General features: G+C 38.2%; 2 protein-coding genes across 4 annotated transcripts in view; one reads left to right on the top strand and one right to left on the bottom strand.

The window, feature by feature from the left end:
- The window catches only part of Acyp2 (acylphosphatase 2), a 178,057-nt gene that overhangs the window by 47,684 nt on the left and 108,809 nt on the right, over positions 1-21,564 (bottom strand). The window lies entirely within an intron of this gene.
- On the top strand, positions 3,684-4,913 carry Tspyl6 (TSPY like 6). The gene is given in 4 exon segments (XM_071601972.1): positions 3,684-3,875; positions 4,037-4,463; positions 4,466-4,645; positions 4,648-4,913. Coding segments are annotated over 4 exon segments (1,065 nt in total).

Genomic DNA, 21,564 nt, shown 5'->3' with positions numbered 1-21,564 from the left:
CTGCAGTCTTCTTTTAGGTCACTACCTCTTTCATCCTTACAGCCTACTCTCCCTGATATTTGATCTCAACAATTCTTCAATACCTGGGTCTTCCAATCCATTGACCAGACTACCTTTTAAATGACCTTCATCCCTGTATGTCCTCTGCTTAAATTCTAAGATCAATGATTGTAATTATGCTCTTGCCCTTCTTGCTTTGCTCTGACTAAACACATTTCTGCTCTCCTCACACTATAAGTGGAATGTGGCTAAAAGGAAATTCACAACCAAACTGATGGGCCTAATTTCAAATTCATGACCTTAATGTGGTCTGATGGTCATACCTCAGTCCAGCCATCCTTGTAATCTCTAGAATTTCATACTTTCTTCTCTCTCCTCAGCCTTCTACTGCTTCTTGCTCTATCCTCATGCTCACTGACAGTCTTGCTTTCTCCTTTACTGAGAACACTGAAGCAATCAGAAGAGAATTTCACAGATCTCACTATCACTCCCACCCACCTACTAGCATACACACCCTCACACTTCGCCTTCCTGCTGGTTCCAGAAGTAAACATGTCATGTTTCTATCTAACGATGACTCTTCCTCCTCCACTTAGGCCCTAGATTTCGTCTCCTCTTATCTATTCAAGAATATCCCTCCAATAATCCTGCTTTGTATCTCCTACAACATTACTTTCTGCTCCCTACTAGAGTACTCACATCAGCATATACACATATTTTTTTGTCTTTCATTTAAAAAATATTTTCTTTGACTCAAGTTTCCCCACCAGCTATCATCTCATTTCTTTGAAGCAAAATTCCTTAAAAGAATTATGTATATGTTCTCCTTCTTTCATTTTCTTTTAAATCCATTAGAATTGAGCTGTTAACCTGAACACTGCACTGAGAGAGTTCTTGTCATCACTCCATTTCTTTGTTTTTTGTTTGGAGAAAATTCCTTGCAAGAATTATTGATATCTGCCGTCTCAAATTTCTTTCCTTCCATTCCCTTTGAAACCTATTCCACAAATCAGGAGTCTAAGCTACTTGGGAGGTTGAGGTAGGAGGACCACTTGGTTCACAAGTGAGACCAATGTAGGCAACATGGTGAGATTCCATTTTTAAAACAAAATTGCTATTCCAACTCCTACCATGCCACTGCAAGTGCTCTCGATCAGTCACCAGTAATTCTTTTGTTGTAAAATCTGATGGTCAAGTCTCAGACTTCATCCTCTCTGACCTATCAGCACTACATGAAACAGTTAAACACCTTCCTTTCCACATTTAGATTCCAGCTCACAGCACACTCTGGGCTTTCCTCCTACCTTCATGGATTCTCTTCAGTCTCCTTTGCTGGCTTTTCTTCTTCCTGACCTTGTAAATTTAGAGGATACAGGCCTCTGTTTATCCACACTCACACCATTGGTAACCTCCTCCATCCCTCTGGCTTCAAACAGCATGTATGCTGATTATCCCAAAGTGTGTATCCTCATCCTATACCTCCCCTGACCTCCAAACTCATAATGCCCACTTGGTATTCAATTCTGTTGCCTAACAACACCTCAAAATTAATATGTCCAAAAGCAAGGGATTTTCCTGCAAAGATCTGTTCCATCACCACCTTCCACATCTTTGTTTTTAGCAACCCCATCCTACCAGTTGCTCAGGTCGAAAATCTTGAGAATCATCTTTGATTTCTCTCCTTCTCGTAGACCCCAATTCAATTCATCATGAAACCATTCTGGCTGTACCATCATACTATACAGACCATTCACCTCCATTGCCATCACCCAGTCTGAGGAACATCTTTTACCTGTATTACTACAATAGCCTTCTCACAGATGTCCTTAAATCTACCTCTGCTTCCACACTAATTTTCACTCAGGAATGAGAGTGATCCATGCAAAACATAAGTCAGGTTTTGAGTTCTCTGCTCAAAGTCCTGCAGTGGTTTACCATTTCACTAAGAATAAAACTCAAATTTCTTGCAACAGTATCCAACCTCCTCCTTGATGTTAGCCTTCATCATTTACTCACCCCAGCACAGTGGCTGCCTTGTTCCTGGAACACCCCAGGCATGTTCCTATCTTAGGGCCTCTGCTTAGCTCTTCTTTCTTCCTGAATGCTTTTCTCCAGACTTCCCCTTAGCTCACTTCCTCAACTTCTTGGATTTCTGCTAAAATCTCATCTTTTTAATGAGACTTCCTCTGACCACCTAATTAAATACTACAATCTGCTCTTCACTCCCTATTCTAAGAACTCTCATTTCTCTTATTCTATTGTTTTTTCCCATAATATTTAAACTTTCTAACATGTCATATTGCTTACCTGCTATTTTTGTTTATTATATTTCTCCCCTGCTAAAATATAAACTCTTAAAAGGGAAAAATTCTTTGTTCTGTTCATTGACATATATGAAGGGGCTAGGAGTGCCAGGCACACAGTAGATATACAATAAATATTGGTAGAGCAGTTTAAAACTTAAAAAGACTTTATGTATTCCTTGAAGGGTTCGTAATATTTCTCAAAATCATTTTAACCTCATGCTATTTCTGTAGACTTTTCCCCCACACTTCTGATTCAATTTATTTACAGTCTCTAGGTCTATTCAGTTTTTCTATTGCACTTCAGTCAGTGTTCATGAGTTATAAATGTCTATGAAGTCATGTATTTCATGTAAGTTTGAAAACAGAATGGCATGCTTTCTTAAATTTCTTTAAAGCACTACTGTGACTGTAGTTTTCATTCCAAAACTTGCTTGTTTTCTCTTGTTCCTTCTATTATCAGTCTTTGATTGTTTCATAAATTTCTCCAATTACCATTACCTTTTCTCTCTTTAGCCAAACTCTGTTGGTCTTTTACAATGCTCACCAAAATTCCCAGTTTCCTTCTTTTTACAGGCTCAGGGGAGAATTATTACCATCCCTGCCCGCCACCCCACCTTGGAGTTAGGCAAAGGCATATCGCTGATTCTGGCTAATGATATATACCACATCTGATGGACAGATTTAAAAACCTATGCATATGTAAAGCATTGTCTTTTCAATAAACAACGCTAAGTCAATTACATATTTCTATGGGGGAAAATTATGACCCTTATCACACCATTTACAAAGATCAGTTCCAGATGGATGGCAGACATGTGAAAGATCTTGGAGAAGTTAGAATTCTTAAATAGGGCAAAGAAAGTACTAACTTAAAGAGGAAAATGATAAATTGGAACATATTAGGATTAAAAATGTTTACTCTTCAAAAAGTACCATTAAGATAGTGAAAAAGCAACCCACAGAATGTAAGATATCTGCAAAACACGTGGCTGAAAAGGGCCGATCAAACCTATACAAAGGATTCTTACGAATAATGTGCAACAGAATATCCAATAGAAAAATGGGGAAAAGACACAGGCATTACCCAAAAGAAGTTATCCAACCAACCAGAAAACATAAGAAAAGTTCTCAATTCAACGAACATCAGGTAAATGCAAATTAAAACCAAATGACACCATTACCCATAGAAAGGCTAAAATAAACACAGATAGTCCTGGAGGTGACTCTCGTGAGACTTAAGAGACAGAGTTGCAAGACTATGGAGTGGATGTCCTGAGTCTGAGCGGTGGGCCGTGCAACTGTCAGTGGGTCGGTGGGTTTCAGGAATGCTTCATCTGGAAGGAACCCTTACTGGCCTGGGGTCTGGCTGCTATCAACATGAGCACCCTGGATGGGATCAAGAAGACCCCACTCCTCCAAGTCCACAGCTGCGCCACTCCCGATGTGGGCTTCACCCACATCAGTGTCAGGGACCCTATGAGGACAGCGAGACACCTAGTAGTGGCGGAGATGGGTGACAGCAGATTGGAGTCCCAACATATTCACACTGCTGGGACTTCCAAACGGGAGGTCGGGGGGCACGTCTGGGACACTGCAGGCAGTGGCAATACTCCTTAGATCCTAATCTATGGGGGTCATGGTCATGGAGTCACCACAGTGGGGCAGGAAGTGGCATGGTCACCCACCGAGAGCCTGGAAACAGCCTCTACCTCTGTTGCAACTGATGGAAGCCTAACTTTCATGGTCAAGAGACACTTAGCCTAAGTGGGAAGAAGGCCCTAGAAACTTATGGCACAGAGAGGGCAGCCTCTGAAATGATGGCCAGGTCCAAAGACATGAAGACTAAAAAGTGTGCTGTCTTAGTAACAGGGTATGAGAAGCAGATTGAGAAAATAGCAAGTCAAGAAATGCAAATGCAGGAGGAAAATGGAGGAATAAAAGAGGTGAAAGAGGAGGCAGGGTCCCGTCTCCTGAATGTGGAGCCCAATATGAACCCTCTGGAGGCCATCTGGCTGGAACTGGACACTGCCAATGCTCAAGCTAACTAAGCCTTCCTCCAGCTGGAGCTCAAGCTTGGGTGGATGCGTCAGTAAGACCTGGAACTGAGGAACTACATCATTCAGAACATCCCTGGCTTCTGGATCACCACTCTTCAGAACCGCCGCAGCTGTACCCAGTGATTAGGACCCAAGATGAAGAGATGTTAACCTATATAACCAATCTGGAGGTGAAGGAGCTCAGATACCATAGGACAAATTGCAAGTTCAAGTTCTTTCAAAGAAATCCCTTCTTCAGAAACAAGCTGATTATCAAAGAGTATGAGGTCGAATCCTCTGGCCAAGTGTATCTCATTCTGCTCTGATCATATGGCTCAAGGGCCATGAACCATAGGTTGGGAACCCAGATGTCCTCATCAACTTCTTCACCTAGTTTTCAGACCACAGTCATCCAGAGTGAGACAGAACTTCTGAGATGATCAAAGAGAACTTCTGGCCAGATTCCCTAGAATACTACCTGTTACATAGAGAATCAGAAGTCACCAGACAAGGAATCAGAAGTCACCAGACAAGGAAGCCAGTAGAGATACCCAGGTCCTTTGGGTTCTAATCTGGAACCTTTGCACTTGGGATTACTCCCCACAAGATCCTGTACCACCACCTCCTGCTGGACCTATGATTATTGATGTGCCTTTTACTTTTGTGTACGTGTGTATGTGTATGCTGACCTTTCTATACCATTTTTTAAATGTTTTTTAGTTGTAGATGGACACAATACCTTCATTTTGTTTGTTTAGTTGTTTTAGGCAAGGGTTCTACCACTGAGCCACAGCCACAGAAAACTTTATTTTCTCTCAGCCTCAAGATTGACAACTTCTTAGCTGTGCTGCTGAATTCGCACATGTTCTTCATGCTATTTTGCATTAACATCACATGATGCCTGGCCATATATGGTTCACACCTTTTTTAACCAAGCAGATGATGCTACAGATTGCACTGTTTGGACTCTACTTGTTTGCAGGGTTTCTGCTCTCTATATTACCATCTGGATTTCTAGCTATGTGTAGGAGCCTACTCTATGCACTCTTCTCTGGATTTGGCAGCATAGTCTCATGGCCTGTGGACAATTACTGGGCATTAAGTCCAGTGAGAAAAACAGTGGTCTGTGTGATTTATGTGACTTCACTGTTCTTCCTGTTTCTCTGATCACCTATTGCTGCCTGCTGCTGGCTATCCTTACCCCTTTGGGCTACTGAATAAATAAATTCCAGATTGTTCTCAGCTCCACTTTCTGGTTTCTGGTAAACAAGAATTTCTAGAACTGGTGATGGGCCAAGATTTTCTGCCAGAATACAAAAGACTTTTCCATTCCTTTTCCAAAAGATCTCTCCAATTCTTTACCACTACCACCAACCACCTTCATCATCCAGAAACCTTACTGTTAGATAAGTGGCTGGGGTGACAATTTAGAACCCTATTTTCATGTGAAAAGCAGTTAATGGTGTCCTGGTCAAGTTCCAGATTTTCTCAGCTCCAACCAGTGAATTCATACAAATTTAGGTTATCTTTATTTGTCCCCCTTCCTTAGTCTGAAAATGATTAGGTGCCAGATGTGCCAGGGTACATACACACTTATCTTTAACCTCTTTTTCTCATGTCTCTTTTTTGAAAAAGTGGTGGTTCAAAAACATAGGCAAAAGTAGGCTTTATAGTGTAACTTAGCTCTATCATTTCCAGAGGCAGAGAGGTTGTGCTGTAAAATCGACTGCCAGAGGCCCTATTGCCTACTCTGCTTTCTTCCCAGATTCAGTAATGCTTAGAAGGTTAAAAAGATACAGATCTAGAGAGAATGAAAGGTGATTTCAAGTTCAGAGAGGTTTGTAAGGCTTTATAAAGAGACTAGTGGGTGTTCTAAGCAGAGAAAACTGAACAAAAAGGTCAGAGGTAAAGCAGAAATTAATTAGCCAGGGGAAAACTGGGACTAAAAATAAGACTAGTTTGAATGAGAGCCTGTGAGGAAGAGGTATTTACTCCGTTAGTGGTAATGGGAGGAGAAATATTTCTCTCAGGATTGGGTTAGAAAAACTGAAGGTGATTGGAGTGTTAAATATGTTAGCAAGAGAGGCATTCTCTGAAGAAACACAATTGTCTTTGGGTGTTTTCCTGTGGCCTTAAATTATGTGGAAGATTAATACTATGCCCCTTAATTTTACTATGCTTAGTAAATTCCTGTTTCTCTGTTCTGCTGATTGGGAAGGTTGAGCTATACCAATTTATTTTGCTTGTAATTGGGAATAGTTGGAAGAATATCTTTTCTGTACAATATAAGGAATTATGTGAATATTCATAACAATTTTCATCTTGTTTTGGTTTCTGTTGAAACTGTATCCCCCCAAAATTTAATTTGAATAACTTGGTCTTGTCAGAACCATAAAACTGGAAATTGTTGTCTTTGTGGAAAAATAACCTACAAAAAGTTTGTGGCTCTAATTGAGTGTCTTATTTGATTATTTGTCCTGATAACAGCACAGTAATTGATGTGTCTCTTTCCTAAACAGCATAAATGCTTGTAATATTGCCACATTTGCCTTTCTTTATATGCATGATAATAAAATAAAAACATTCTACTCTTAAGAAAAAAAAAAGGATAGAAAATAAGCTGGGATACAAAGTACACAGAGAAGCCAGAAGACTCATTTTCTGTTAGGGAGAGAGTAGTCTGGTGCAAATACTTTAGAAAATTGTTTGGCAATATCTACACACACCCTCTAATCTAGCTCTGGGAAAATACTCAACAGAAATGAATACATATATTCACCCAAAGACATGGATAAAAGTTTTTATTAACAGAATTAGCACAATTGTAATACCAGACACTGGGAACTGCCCCAATGTTCATAAATAGTAGAAAAAAGTTTTTTCCTTGCTTTTTTTTTTTTCAGGATAGAGGACCAAACTCAGGGCTTTGTGCATGCTAGCAAAATAAGTTTTTAAATATTCACACAATGGAAGGATATGAGAAATAATCATGCTTAAATGAAATAATATTAATAAATCTCACAAATATGATGTTGGATCTCAGAAGATAAACATGAAAGTACATGCTACATAATTCCATTTATATATGAAGTTTAGAAACGGGTAAAACCAACATGGTAGTAGAAGTCAGAATAGTGACTACTACCAAGAACAATCAAGGGTCTCAAACTACCCTACATGTAGGCCTACAGGTTAAGCTTCTTAGTTAATGGATGCTAGATCAGATGAAAACACCTCTTAACTTAGTATTGTGTCAGTATTTACACCAACATCCTAAGCTCTAATTCTCATGAGGGAACACAAAGAAAGCCAAGTGACACTGGCGCACATACAGAATTATATTACAGGAAAGGAATCCTGAGTTTAGGGAACTTGAATGTTTTGAAGAGAGACATTATCTTTATTATTCTGAATAGTAAATAAACCTGTCCCTTTTTCTTTTGTAAGAGAGACAATCTACTTTTTGAACTTGTAAACAAGGCTGCTTTTTGCTCTGAGGGAGACATATCTTCTAAGCTGTTCACAGATATCTTTGAAAAGATATTCTGAACACTGTCAGTCAGTGCCTCTGTTTACAAGATTGGCAAAAACATGGGAGACACATGGAGACCTGTCTCCCAATGTTTACTTTGGGGTGTAAGTAACTATTGACTGGAAGGTAATATATGGGGATAGTGGGTTCTAAAGGGCTGGTAATGTTCTGTGTCTTGATTGAGATGCTGGATATATGGGTGAATATATTTCAATTTGTGAAACTTCATTGAGTTATACATTTGGTAAACACTTTTCTGTATGTATATTATACTTTAATAAGTAAAATAAGCAAAAAAAAAAAAAAAGGTCAAAAGAAAACCAAAAGAACCCAATTATTTTTCTTGAACCTCTGTGCTAGAAAATAGTCCACTTAAAGTTGTGCTTCAGATCTCTTTGGGTAGGCCAAGAATCCATGGATGAAAATGCTAATAGGATCATTTGCTGTGCCACATTCAAATGGTCAAATTCCATTTCCTAAGAATGAAAATGCTCAATTTTCTAGGCATGGACCATCAATTTTTAATATTTACAGTACTTTGCTCATTTAGTTGTAAACAGTTCACTAATAATGGCTTGTGATGCTTCATTTTCAAAGCTCAGTTCTTCCAATGAAGTAAATAATAAAATCCACATATTACTTAGTTCTCTTATTTAGCACAGATGATGCCACCCTAAAGACTGGCTCTAGCATATACTTATTTTTTAAGATGGTCTCTATTTTAAAGTTTATGTTTGCTGTTTTCAGGCTTCCCTCTTTGAGGTACAAATATTTTACTTGATAAGAGTTAAAAACATTTTCAACTTGCATCTTTGACACATTCAGAGAAGACTACAGCATTAATAGCAACAAATCTGTATAACCCAGGGATGATGGTGCATACCTGTAATACCAGCAATTTGGGAAACTGAGGAAAGAGGATCACAAGTTCAAGACCAGCCTCAGCAACTTAGTGAGGACGTAAGCAACTTAGTGAGACCTTGTCCCAAAATAAAAAATAAAAAGGGCTGGGGATATGACTAGATAATAAAGTGCCTCTGGGTTCACTCCCTAGTAGCCCCCTTCACCTATTAAAAAAAAAATCTTGTGTAGAACTGCAAAGAAATCATTTGGTTTGGCTTATTTGAACAAAATATTTCCCAGTTTTGTATATAGCAAGTTGCCTGGGAGATAATAAGGGTAATTCAGTGTTGAAAATGCAATAGAGTATTTTTGTTGTTTTTTTGTTTTGTTTTCTTGACTTTTCTTTCCTTTTTTTATAATTCCTTCTACCAATTCATGTCACATATTTTAATTTTAAATGGCATCCATATAGATGGCTTTTTCACCTAATTCCCAATGACAAAATTTTCTCTTTGCTATCGGAGCTACAAGAGAGGATACTTTAATTTATGTAAAAGGGATGAGTATTAAAATTTAGTTTGTTTTATCAAGATCAATCAGGATATCAAAGGAGGTAGATAAGATTTTCACATTTAGCATCAATCTCATTTAGAGTATAAGATAATAGAGAAGTGTGCTAAGCCATAAGTCAGGCCACCTGGATTCTAGAGGGCTCTCCCACAGGCATTCACTTGAACAAACTACTTAATCCCAAGAACACAGTTTTAGTCATCTTTTCAATAAAAGGTTTGAAGCACAATTTCTTATAAATCTGAACTTTTACTTACCCTTAAATATAAGTTTTTTGGGGGCTGGGGATGTGGCTCAATGGTAGAGCACTTGCCTAGCATGTGTGAGGCACTGGGTTCAATTCTCAGTACCACATACAAATAAATAAAAATAAAGGTCCATTCACAACTAAAAAAATTTTTAAATATAAGTTTTTTTTACATGTTTCCATTGCCTCCTCTGGCTTTCTTTCTCTACATTGTTCCCAATTGGCATTGCCACAGCCAGAGCTTCTGCCATCACCTCTGAGATAAGGACTCCCAATTGGAATCTGACCCTTACTCCAGATGGTCCCTGACATGTCCATTTAAACAGTATTTCCAGAATCTCTCCCTTTCTTTCCATATCTACTTTTACCATAATATCTTTTATCTACAATACTGGAAATCTCCAGACTGCCCTTCCTGAATTTTCTGTCTCTTTTCCCATCATTAGCACTATTATCCAAGTGATCAGGTATCTTCTGTTCAAATGTCTTTATCAAGGCAGCAATGTAGGCAGCTACAACCAAGCCCTGCCTAACATTCTCACCAGAGTACATTCACACATACTGTTCTGCCTCTGTGACTTTGTTCATGACATTCCTTCACCCTGAATTCTCTTGCCCTCTTCCTTACCTATGGAAATCCTACCATTCCTTCTAAATTCTACTTGAAGTCCATCTCCTCTAAATAACCTTCTCCAAAACCACCTACCTCTTGTAGTATATGCTTTGTAGCATTTGTTCCATGTAAATTTATAGCAAAGCTCAATTCTTTACATATACTAGTAGTTTATATTTTTGTCATTTTAATTTCATTCAATTTCAAGTACTTTCAGGACCAAGATGCTGTTTTAGTTACCTTCTTAAGACTTGATTCCTATCTTCAGACCACCAACAGTCTCCCACAGGGGACAGGCATAACCGATGTGAGTGAGAAATGCTAAAATAAGCACTCGCATAGAATGCAGTAGGACCAACCATAAAAGAGACATTTCCTCCACCTGAGGATTAGGGGTGTCAAGGTGGCTTAAGTTCCATTCTAGACACCAAACTAGACTATAAGCTTCTTCTGAGTAGGTAGGGAGCTATCATTTTATTTAAGTACCCCTCGGGTGCAGTATTGTGACCAGCACAAAACATTTACTCTCAAATTAAGTGTATAACTAAAAGTTGCCCAAGTCTCTTAGCTCTAAAAGTGCAAAAGAGATATATTAGTCTTTTATATCCCACTTATTATATGGTCAATAAACATTTTATATTCCACTTATCATATAGTCAATAATCATTAATTGGCTAATGAAAACCTAATTAAAAAAATTAAGAACATACTTTTAGCCTTGAGGATTTAGGTAAATGTTAATTGACATACTTTCCCAAATAATTCCTAAAAAAGAAGAACTAGAACAGAGATTTCTATCAAATCCTTGCAAATGTTAGTTCTACCTCTCAGAAAGGAGGCTATGTGGATAAACGAGTTATTTTGCAATCGCAGACCCAAATTAAGCCAAGCTGCCACATTTACTCTTAGATCTCTAAATTAAACTATAAGTTAAAGGAAAACAACAGGCTTTAGTAGAGCTTTTAGTAATAGGCTTTAATAGAATGTTTTCTTTGATATAAGGAGGCTGATTCATAGCGGGATAGAGAGCGGGAGCATGGGAGGAATAGAGGACTTGAAATAGGGCAGAAGGGTGAGAGAGGAAGGAAGGAAGCATGGAGTTAGAAATGGTGGTGGAATCGTAATGATCATTATTATCCAAAGTACATGTATGAAGACGCGAATTGGTGTGAATATACTTTGTATACAACCAGAGATACGAAAAATTGTGCTCTGTATGCGTAATAAGAATTGCAATGCATTCCACTGTCATATATAAATTAAAAAAACTTTAAAAAATAAATAGGTTTTAATAATAGCTGTCATTGATTGAGGTGTTCTGTTATGCTAGCCACTGTGCTAAATGTACCGGATGTGCATTATTCTCTTAATTCCCACACAACTCTATGGGGTATTCCTCTCCCTATTTTGCAGATAAGGAAAAAGACTCAGTTGAGATTATGTTACTTGTTACTAAACAGTCATTTAGGCAAACACTTGCAAAGTCCAAATTCAAACCCAAATCTCTCTGATTCCAGAGTCTGATAATTACATATGGACAGATATGTTATCTTTTGTTTTACAATAGAAAATTATTAATCAAAATAATATTTGGCTTATATTTTCCCAATCTGTATACAATTTTTCTTAGCATATAAAACATTTACTAATTTTGATATTCATTAATGAATCTTACAACACAGGATGAATGCAGAATCAAAGTAATATGTAATCATTTATGTTTTTCATTTAAATATTATAACATAATTAACTTCTTTCACGATCTGGATACCACTCACAAATGAATGTAAAATACGATGTCATTTATGACACATGTTCTGTTGATTAAAATAATCTTGCAAAAGAAACCATCAAAGCTGGAGCATATTTTGAAGTGTTCAGTTGAGCCTTCTACTTTAAAGCCAGATGAACCAGCAACATTTAGAAGACAATGCACTTTATCCAGGAAGAGCAAACAGCAAAGAGGTCTTCTTGGGTGGGGGAGAGATTATGTCACTGTCTAGAAATCTTTGATAAACTTGGCTCCTCAGCAATGGCAGGCTAGAGGAAGCATGCACTGCCAAGCAGCACATGTGAGGTCCCGGAAATGTGATGGAAAGAGAAGGATAAAATGGGAAAAGCTCAAAGAGACAGAAAAATAGTCATAAAGAAATTTTCAATGTTAGTCTCATATACCCAAAAGAAAATTGGTGTGAGACCTAACAGACAATGTTCCAGTTTGTCTTCTAATTTAATTTTGGGAATTTGGGTGGTAATTGCAATCTCCCTGTGTTTGGAATTTATTAATTATGATGGGACGAAAGTGAACTAGAGGGTCTTAAGTTTCTTCCTTAATATTTTAGAGCTTTGATTATAGCATGGTAGGGAGGCTGCAAATATACTGGGGCTTTTCTGAACATTATGTTTACTGGGACCTTACCAGAAAATATCCACCAAATCAGTAACAAAGGATGCTCACTTATTGCCACCATTACTTAACTATACTGGATATTATACAATACAATTAAGAAGTATAAAAACCTATTTAGCGGTATAAAAATTTAGGGAAGGAAATAAAACATTTACACTTTGTGGCTGATTTGGAAAATCTAAGATATTCAATTGAAAAGGTACTACATGAAAATTTAGTAAGGGGGTAGCAGGATATAGAATTACTACATAGATATCAGACATGCAAACACAGTGAGTTAGAAGGTAAAACAGGGGAAGACTATATAGAATAGCAACAGTAAAGATGAAATATCTAAGAAAACAACTTAGAAATGTATCAGATTTATGAATAAAGTTTTAAGTATTCCTCAAACACTCAGACTTGTACAAAGGGAAAGTTCTTAGATAGGAAGACTCAACTTCAAAACTGAACCATGTCAGTTTCTCCTAATCTAATTTACAAATTTATTGTAATTATAATAAGCTAAAAATAAGGAGGGAGAAAAATTAGACAAGTAAAATTTAAAGTACATATCAAAAAAAGAATTTCAAGAAAACCAACACAAATGAATAAGAAGAATGTGAGACTATTTCTGGCACTTATTAAAGTAATATAAAGTTATAATAATTAAAAGCATTCTCCTGACATAAGAACAGACACATGAATCAATGGAACAGAATAGGGAGTCTAGACATAGAACCCAAGGCATACAGAAATTGTGTATGATAAACGTGTTATCTCAAGTCAGTGAGGAAATGATGGACAACTCCAAAAATGTCTTAAAAAAACTGGAGAGGCATTTTAAAAAGTAATTGTATTCATGCCTTATGCCTTACACCAGAAAAACTCAAATGAGCAAGGCTTTAAATTAAACATGAAATAATAAAAATACTAGAAGAAAACAAGGGAAGCTATCTCCTTATTATCTTAGCATGGGGAAGCCTTTCTATTTAAAATCTGGAAAGAAAAAGTTTCATAAATAAAATGATGTGAAAAAAATTTTAAATCTACAAAGCAAAAAAAATCCATTAAAAAGATAAAAATGACAAACTGGAGGAAAATATAGTCATATTATAGACAAGGGGCTAATCTCTCTACTACAGAGCACTTTAATCACTTTAATACATAAATTCATATTAAGCAAATTCTTAAAATGGTGAGAAAGGATGAATACCAAAGGGATGCAGATTAATGATTCAGGGACTTCACAAGGAAAGGTGCTAACTTTAGATTAAATATGCACATTTGACCTAAGACATAGGATATGTTCATCCTGTCAAATAAATTCTCATTTTCCATATTAACAAAGAAAACCAGCAACCACAAAGAGGACCAAATGAGTAAGACAAACCTTTGATCTCACAGGACAGACATCAGTGATGGGCAAGTCACTTTAGGATTACTGAGTTCTAAAAGGATATTCTATTTATGAAGCCTGGTTATTTCTGTCTTGTTTGACATTGTGTAGAAAGTAAAACTGTAGCTGCTGTAGGTTGATGCCTAGCTGCTAGAGTCATTTCTGCAGGGGTATGCACGGGTTTGAACACATTAGCTCAACTGTTATGAATACAGCAAACCTGCCCTTACTTTCGCCAAGCACGCCATGTAGTCATGGCGTCTGCACTTTTATTAGGCGTTTTTATAAATACATGGCTAATTTCTCCCATATGCTATTATTTCATCTGAAATGTTTTCATACTCTTAACAGCAATACATTTGATGAATAAATCTGGTCTTATTGAAATATGGCTTATCCCTTGAACTAGAACTTTATTTGATCATTCAAAGAATAAGACTATTTCACTTCTCCTAACATAGATGAATCTTTACCTCTTACAGGAAAAAACAAAACTTTTTTTTTTCCTGCAAACCGTTCCACTGTTTAACTTCAAATGGAAACAACAAAATATCAAAAGTTTCAAAGAAGTCTTACAGGAAAGCCCAAAGGCATTATGTCTTGAACCTTTTTTTTTTTTTCCCCTCCATACCAGGGTCTTATTATAAATGCTGGCCTCAAACTCATGATTCTTCTGCCTCAGCTTCCTGAGTAACTGGGATCACAGGCACATCTCAACGTGCCCAACTTTGAATCTTTTTGAGTAAATGGTTTTCATCTTAAGCCTATTTCCTGAGCACCTGAGTACATACTTCAATACATTTTGTTAGTAAAAGGTTTCCTTTTGAAGGTCAATCTCACTTAAAGCGGCTGATAATTTTGGAACAGTCCAAGAACATACTGTGTTGTAAGACTGCTATTTCCATGGAAATTTGGATAAGGGTCATCTGGCATATATTACAGTTTCCCAAGTTATGCCTGAATTAGATATTAATTCAACTTATAATGGACTTAATTAAAAACATTTTTCATGACTTGTCATTCATAAGCTTTTGAGAGGGGCAGGGTGGCTCTACTTTAGCATGCCTTGCTCTAAGGTTGCAAAGAAGATCTCTTTGGACCATCTGAATGGCACCTGCACTCTAGCTAGCCAAAGGAGTAAGGAGAAGAAGAAGGAAAACCCCCCACAAATAAAGACTTTCAAATTAAAAGTGAAGACTTTGACAAGAAAAATTAAATGGTACAAAACCTCTATGCCTGAATGAAAACAGAGATTCATCCCCTCAGCCTAAAGATCTTCCTAAAATTGCTAAAGTAAAATAAAGTCCTACATGGATCACATGTCAAAGGTGAAAGGGGTCTTATTTTAAAGCTTAAGCCAGTAAACTAGGAAAGGTAGTCAAGGTCCTACTGTTAGGCAAAAGAAACCCTTGTCTAGCAGCAAGTTTCTGACTCTTAAGTTGCTATTTTCCTCATCCTCTCTGTGGGAGGGTTGCTCATCTCACCACAGAACTGCTCATCTAAATGGCACCCTTTGTATTAGAAGCCTCCTTTTAGAAGTTTTAACTTGTCCTAAGTATGATGAGGCAAGGGATGTGTTCTGAGGACCAATAAAAATGGGAAAACTAGATGGAGGATGGAGAGAGTACAGATGTCTTTAAGTGTGGTCAGGAGGTCTGAAGAGACCTTTCCAAGTTGTTAGGAAAAGGAACATCTTTAGAATGGAGAAGAAGAGAGAGTTTTCCAAGTGAAAAAAGTCTGAAGTGCTACTTTTTGGGAAAAGCCAATTTTCTTATTAGATTCTCTGCTTGCCACGAGAATGTATTCATGTATTCCTCATTCTCTTCTTCGGTGTTTGTGACCTAAAATTAGTTTCTAAAAATGCAACACTAAGTTTTTGGATTGGGATTATTGGCGGGGCTGCGGTTTCTGTGCCGAAAATCCACTCCGCGGGAGCCGCCATTTGCTTTCTGCTTGCTGTCTTGATGGCTCTGTATACATTGTCCGTCCGGCAGCCGCACCTAGAGGTTGGAGCTGGGCTGCGTGCCGAGCCCTGTCCTCCGAAGGCTGGACTGCAGCCTCGAGCGCCTCGGTGGCCTGTTCGCCGCTGCACCTTCGGGCAGAGCCTGCTCTGGGGTCGTTCTGCACCCCCCTGCCAGGGGACCCGTGCTCCGGAGGAGGGGGACGGAGAGCCGCGGCGGCAGCCGCTTGGGCCCCAGGGGCCGGGCACCGGGCTGAAGAGCTGCGGAGGCCAGGGCGGCTCTGCTACGGTCGCAGACGAGCGCAGCGCCCGTGAGCGCGGCCCAGAGACGGAGGCGACGGCGGCAGGGTTTCATTTCTAGAAATCTGGACTGGAAACAGAAGCAGCAGTTTGTATAATCCCAAGAACTTGCTTATGCCAGGAAGCTGTAAGGGCAACATGAATATCATTGAGGAGATCTAACATGGTGGCAGGCGCAGAGAGATCAAGTCTCTGACATCTTCAACTGCGCGGGCATAGAGAGCCGTAAACTGTCTAAATGCTGTTTGCTCAGGATCACTAGGCAATGCTGAGCTGACGTGGATCTGGGGTGTACAGGCTGGGCCCCTCAGAACACACACACAGAGCCCGAATCGGAGGCAATTAAGCTCCAGTTCGCCTGCTTCGTGTGACTCAGCACTAACGATCCCACTGAAATAATTGGTCGGCCCTTAGGAACTTACAGAGGTAAAAGCCAACCGAGCCTTCATAGGCAGTGGCCACAGGACTGAAACGGGGATTGGGAGAGACAGTCAGGACCCACCCGTTGCATTGGTCACCCGGCAAAGGGAACGAACGGTCACCATTTGCATGGGATACCACCATGGCAGAGAAATGGCGTCACGGGCGGACGAGATAACTGTATTGAAACCAGCGCGACAGGTGTGTAATCCCCTAGTCATCTCTCTCCACACAGCGGGGAAACCTTAAGGGCCACTCCCAGCTGTCCTGTGAACGCAATAACCAGACCGAGGGAATCAGGAGTGGCACGGGACTCGCGGCGTGGAACTCCCGGCTACCGCTCCCACCAGTGCTGACAACTGAGGTCTCTTGCACCAGCTACTGGGGGCGTGGCTACAGGAGGGCAAGCAAATTCGCTGGGGGATCTCAGCCCCAAGCTCTACAAACTTAGGGTCTGAGGGAGGCAAACAGGGAGAGTGAGCCCAGGTGTTCATGAAAACAGGGCTCCCAGGAGCAGCAGACCTGGCGTGTAGCCAGTATTGTGGTGAGCGCCACAGGTGAGCACGGCCTGGCTTGAGGAAACACAAGACAAGGCCCTAGACACTCAGGATTGGAGACCCGCCCAGTCTAGGAGAAAGAGCTGCTGCACAGTGAATGGTTCCCACCTATTGAGAGGAGAAGCTTGGCCCAGTGGGCACAGCTCCACCTACTGGAAGAGAAGTTAATAGAACTCTAGGACTGCATTTATTATTATTATTATTATCATTTTTTTTTCTTTTTCTTTTTTTTTCTTCTTTTTCTTTCATTTTCAATTTTTATTTGTTGTTGTTCTTTAACTTTTTTTCAATGTTTCTAATTTTTTTATTTTATTATTATTTTTTTAAATTTAAATTTTCATTTTTTATTATCATTATTATTTTTGTTAAATTTTTTTCTCGTCTTTTCTTTCTTTCTTTATTATCTAATCTTTGTTATTTTTGTTTCTTTTGTCTTTTCATTTCTTTTCAATTTTCTTATTCCCCCTTCCTTGAATTCTACCTGCCTACTCTCATTCTCTTTAGTGACTTCTTCCCTTCCCTTCTAATATCTTTCCTCCCAAGCATCAAATAAATCTATAAGAGTAAACAGAAACTCAGCAGTCAAACAGAACAAGAAGTAACATGAGCAGCATAAAAAAGCAAGGAAGAAAAGGAGTACAAACAATGAAGGACAGCCTAAATATTCAGGAGGACCTAGAGTCAGCAGAAAAATGGTCATATAAAGAACTCAAGGAATACCTTAGACAGATGGAATGGAACCTTAAAGAAGATACGAGACAGCAAATCCAAACAGTGAAAGAACACTTTGAAAATGAATTACATAAACAGATAAAAGAAGAAGTTAAGCATCTTTATCAGGAGATAGAGATTATAAAAAAAAACCAAACAATAATTCTAGAAATGAAGGAAACGATAAACCAAATTAAAAACTCAATTGAGAGTATCACCAACAGAGTGGAGCAAGTAGAAGCCAGAACATCAGATAATGAAGACAAAATATATCATCTTGAAAAGAGCCTAGCCAACTCAGAAAGGCTGGTTAAAAACCACGAGAAAAACATCCAAGAGATATGGGATAACATAAAAAAACCAAACCTACGAGTCATCGGGATAGAAGAAGGTACAGAGATTCAAACCAAGGGAATGAGTAGCCTGCTGAATGAAATAATTACAGAAAAATTTCCAGAAATAAAAAAGGAAACAGATATACAAATTGTAGATGCATACAGGACACCGAGCACACAAAATCACAGTAGACCAACGCCAAGACACATTGTTATGAAGATATCCAACATACAGAACAAAGAGAAAATATTAAAAGCTACAAGAGAAAGGAGGCAGATTACATTCAGGGGTAAACCAATAAGGTTAACAACGGATTTTTCATCACAGACGCTGAAAGCGAGAAGATCCTGGAACAACGTATTTCAAACACTGAAAGACAATGGATGCCAACCAAGAATTCTGTATCCAGCAAAATTAAGCTTCAGGTATGACAACGAAATAAAAATCTTTCATGATAAACAAAAGCTAAAAGAATTTGCAGCCAGAAAACCAGCATTGCAAAGCATCTTGAGCAAAACACTACACGAGGAAGAAATGAAAAACAATAACCAAAACCATCAGTGGGAAGTGCCTCTATAAAGACAGAGGGCGGGGGGAAAGCTAACCATGGAGAAACAAACTAAATTAAAAAAAAAAAAAAGAAGATAAATAATCAAACATGGCTGGAAGTACAAACCATATATCAATAGTAACTCTAAACGTTAATGGCTTAAACTCTCCAATAAAGCGACATAGGCTGGTAACATGGATTAAAAAAACAAATCCAACAATATGCTGCCTCCAGGAGACACATCTGATTGGAAAAGACATACACAGGCTGAAGGTGAAAGGTTGGTAAAAAATATACCACGCACACGGTCCTCGTAAGCAAGCAGGGGTGGCCATCCTCATATCGAATAAAATTGACTTCAAGACTAAATTAATCAAAAGGGATAAGGAAGGACATTATATACTGTTAAAAGGAACCATTCACCAACAAGACATAACAATTATCAATATTTATGCACCAAATAATGGTGCTGCGACATTCATAAAACAAATTCTCCTCAAGTTCAAGAATCAAAAAGACCACAACACAATAATTATGGGTGACTTCAACACACCTCTCTCACAATTGGACAGATCCTCCAAACAAAAGCTGAATAAAGAAACTATAGAACTCAATATCACAATCAACAACCTAGACTTAACTGACATATATAGAATATATCAACCATCATCAAGTGGATATACTTTTTTCTCAGCAGCACATGGATCCTTCTCAAAAATAGACCATATATTATGCCATAGGGCAACCCTCAGTAAATATACAGGGGTGGAGATAATACCATGCATTTTATCTGATCATAATGGAATGAAACTGGAAATCAATGATAAAAGAAGGAAGGAAAAATCCTACATCACATGGAAAATGAACAATATGTTACTGAATGATCAATGGGTTACAGAAGACATAAAGGAGGAAATCAAAAAATTCTTAGAGATAAATGAAAATACAGACACAACATATTGGAATCTATGGGACACAATGAAAGCAGTTTTAAGAGGGAAATTCATCGCTTGGAGGTCATTCCTCAAAAAAAGGAAAAACCAACAAATAAATGAGCTCACACTTCATCTCAAAGCCCTAGAAAAGGAAGAGCAAAACAACAGCAAATGTAGCAGAAGGCAAGAAATAATTAAAATCAGAGCGGAAATCAACGAAATTGAAACAAAAGAAACCATTGAAAAAATTAACAAAACTAAAAGTTGGTTCTTTGAAAAAATAAATAAGATTGACAGACTCTTAGCCATGCTAACGAAGAGAAGAAGAGAGAGAACTCAAATTACTAACATACGGGATGAAAAAGGCAATATCACAACAGACGCTACAGAAATACAGAAGACAATTAGAAAGTATTTTGAAAACCTATATTCCAATAAAATAGAAGATAGTGAAGACATCGATAAATTCCTTAAGTCATATGATTTGCCCAGACTGAGTCAGGAGGATACTCACAACTTAAACAGACCAATAACAATAGATGAAATAGAAGAAGCAATCAAAAGACTTCCAACCAAGAAAAGCCCAGGACCGGATGGGTATACAGCGGAGTTTTACAAAACCTTTAAGGAAGAATTAATACCAATACTTTTCAAGTTATTTCAGGAAATAGAAAAAGAAGGAGCTCTGCCAAATTCATTCTATGAGGCGAACATCACCCTGATTCCGAAACCAGACAAAGACACCTCAAAGAAAGAAAACTACAGACCAATATCTCTGATGAACCTAGATGCAAAAATCCTCAATAAAATTCTGGCGAATCGGATACAAAGGCACATCAAAAAAATTGTGCACCATGATCAAGTAGGATTCATCCCTGGGATGCAAGGATGGTTCAATATACGGAAATCAATAAATGTTATTCACCACATCAATAGACTTAAAAATAAGAACCATATGATCATCTCAATAGACGCAGAAAAAGCATTTGACAAAGTACAGCATCCCTTTATGTTCAAAACTCTAGAAAAACTAGGGATAACAGGAACTTACCTCGACATTGTAAAAGCTATCTATGCTAAGCCTCAGGCTAGCATCATTCTCAATGGAGAAAAATTGAAGGCACTCCCTCTAAAATCTGGAACAAGACAGGGATGCCCTCTATCACCACTTCTATTCAATATAGTTCTCGAAACACTGGCCAGAGCAATTAGACAGACGAAAGAAATTAAAGGCATAAAAATAGGAAAGGAAGAACTTAAATTATCACTATTTGCAGATGACATGATTCTATACCTAGAAGACCCAAAAGGGTCTACAAAAAAACTACTAGAACTAATAAATGAATTCAGCAAAGTGGCAGGATATAAAATCAACACGCATAAATCAAAGGCATTTCTGTATATCAGCGACAAAACTTCTGAAACGGAAATGAGGAAAAACACTCCATTCACAATATCCTCAAAAAAAATAAAATACTTGGGAATCAACCTAACAAAAGAGGTGAAAGATTTATATAATGAAAACTACAAAACCCTAAAAAGAGAAGTAGAAGAAGATCTTAGAAGATGGAAAAATATACCCTGTTCATGGATAGGCAGAACTAACATCATCAAAATGGCGATATTACCAAAAGTTCTCTATAGGTTTAATGCAATGCCAATCAAAATCCCAACGGCATTTCTTGTAGAAATGGATAAAGCAATCATGAAATTCATATGGAAAAATAAAAGACCCAGAATAGCAAAAGCAATTCTAAGTAGGAAGTGCGAATCAGGCGGTATAGCGATACCAGACTTAAAACTATATTACAGAGCAATAGTAACAAAAACAGCATGGTACTGGTACCAAAACAGGAGGGT

This window comes from Marmota flaviventris, chromosome 14, assembly GCF_047511675.1.
Source record: "Marmota flaviventris isolate mMarFla1 chromosome 14, mMarFla1.hap1, whole genome shotgun sequence".
Taxonomy (NCBI): Eukaryota; Metazoa; Chordata; class Mammalia; order Rodentia; family Sciuridae; genus Marmota; species Marmota flaviventris.
The sequence above is the reverse complement of the archived record's forward strand: the minus strand, read 5'-3'. Positions and strand labels throughout refer to the sequence as shown.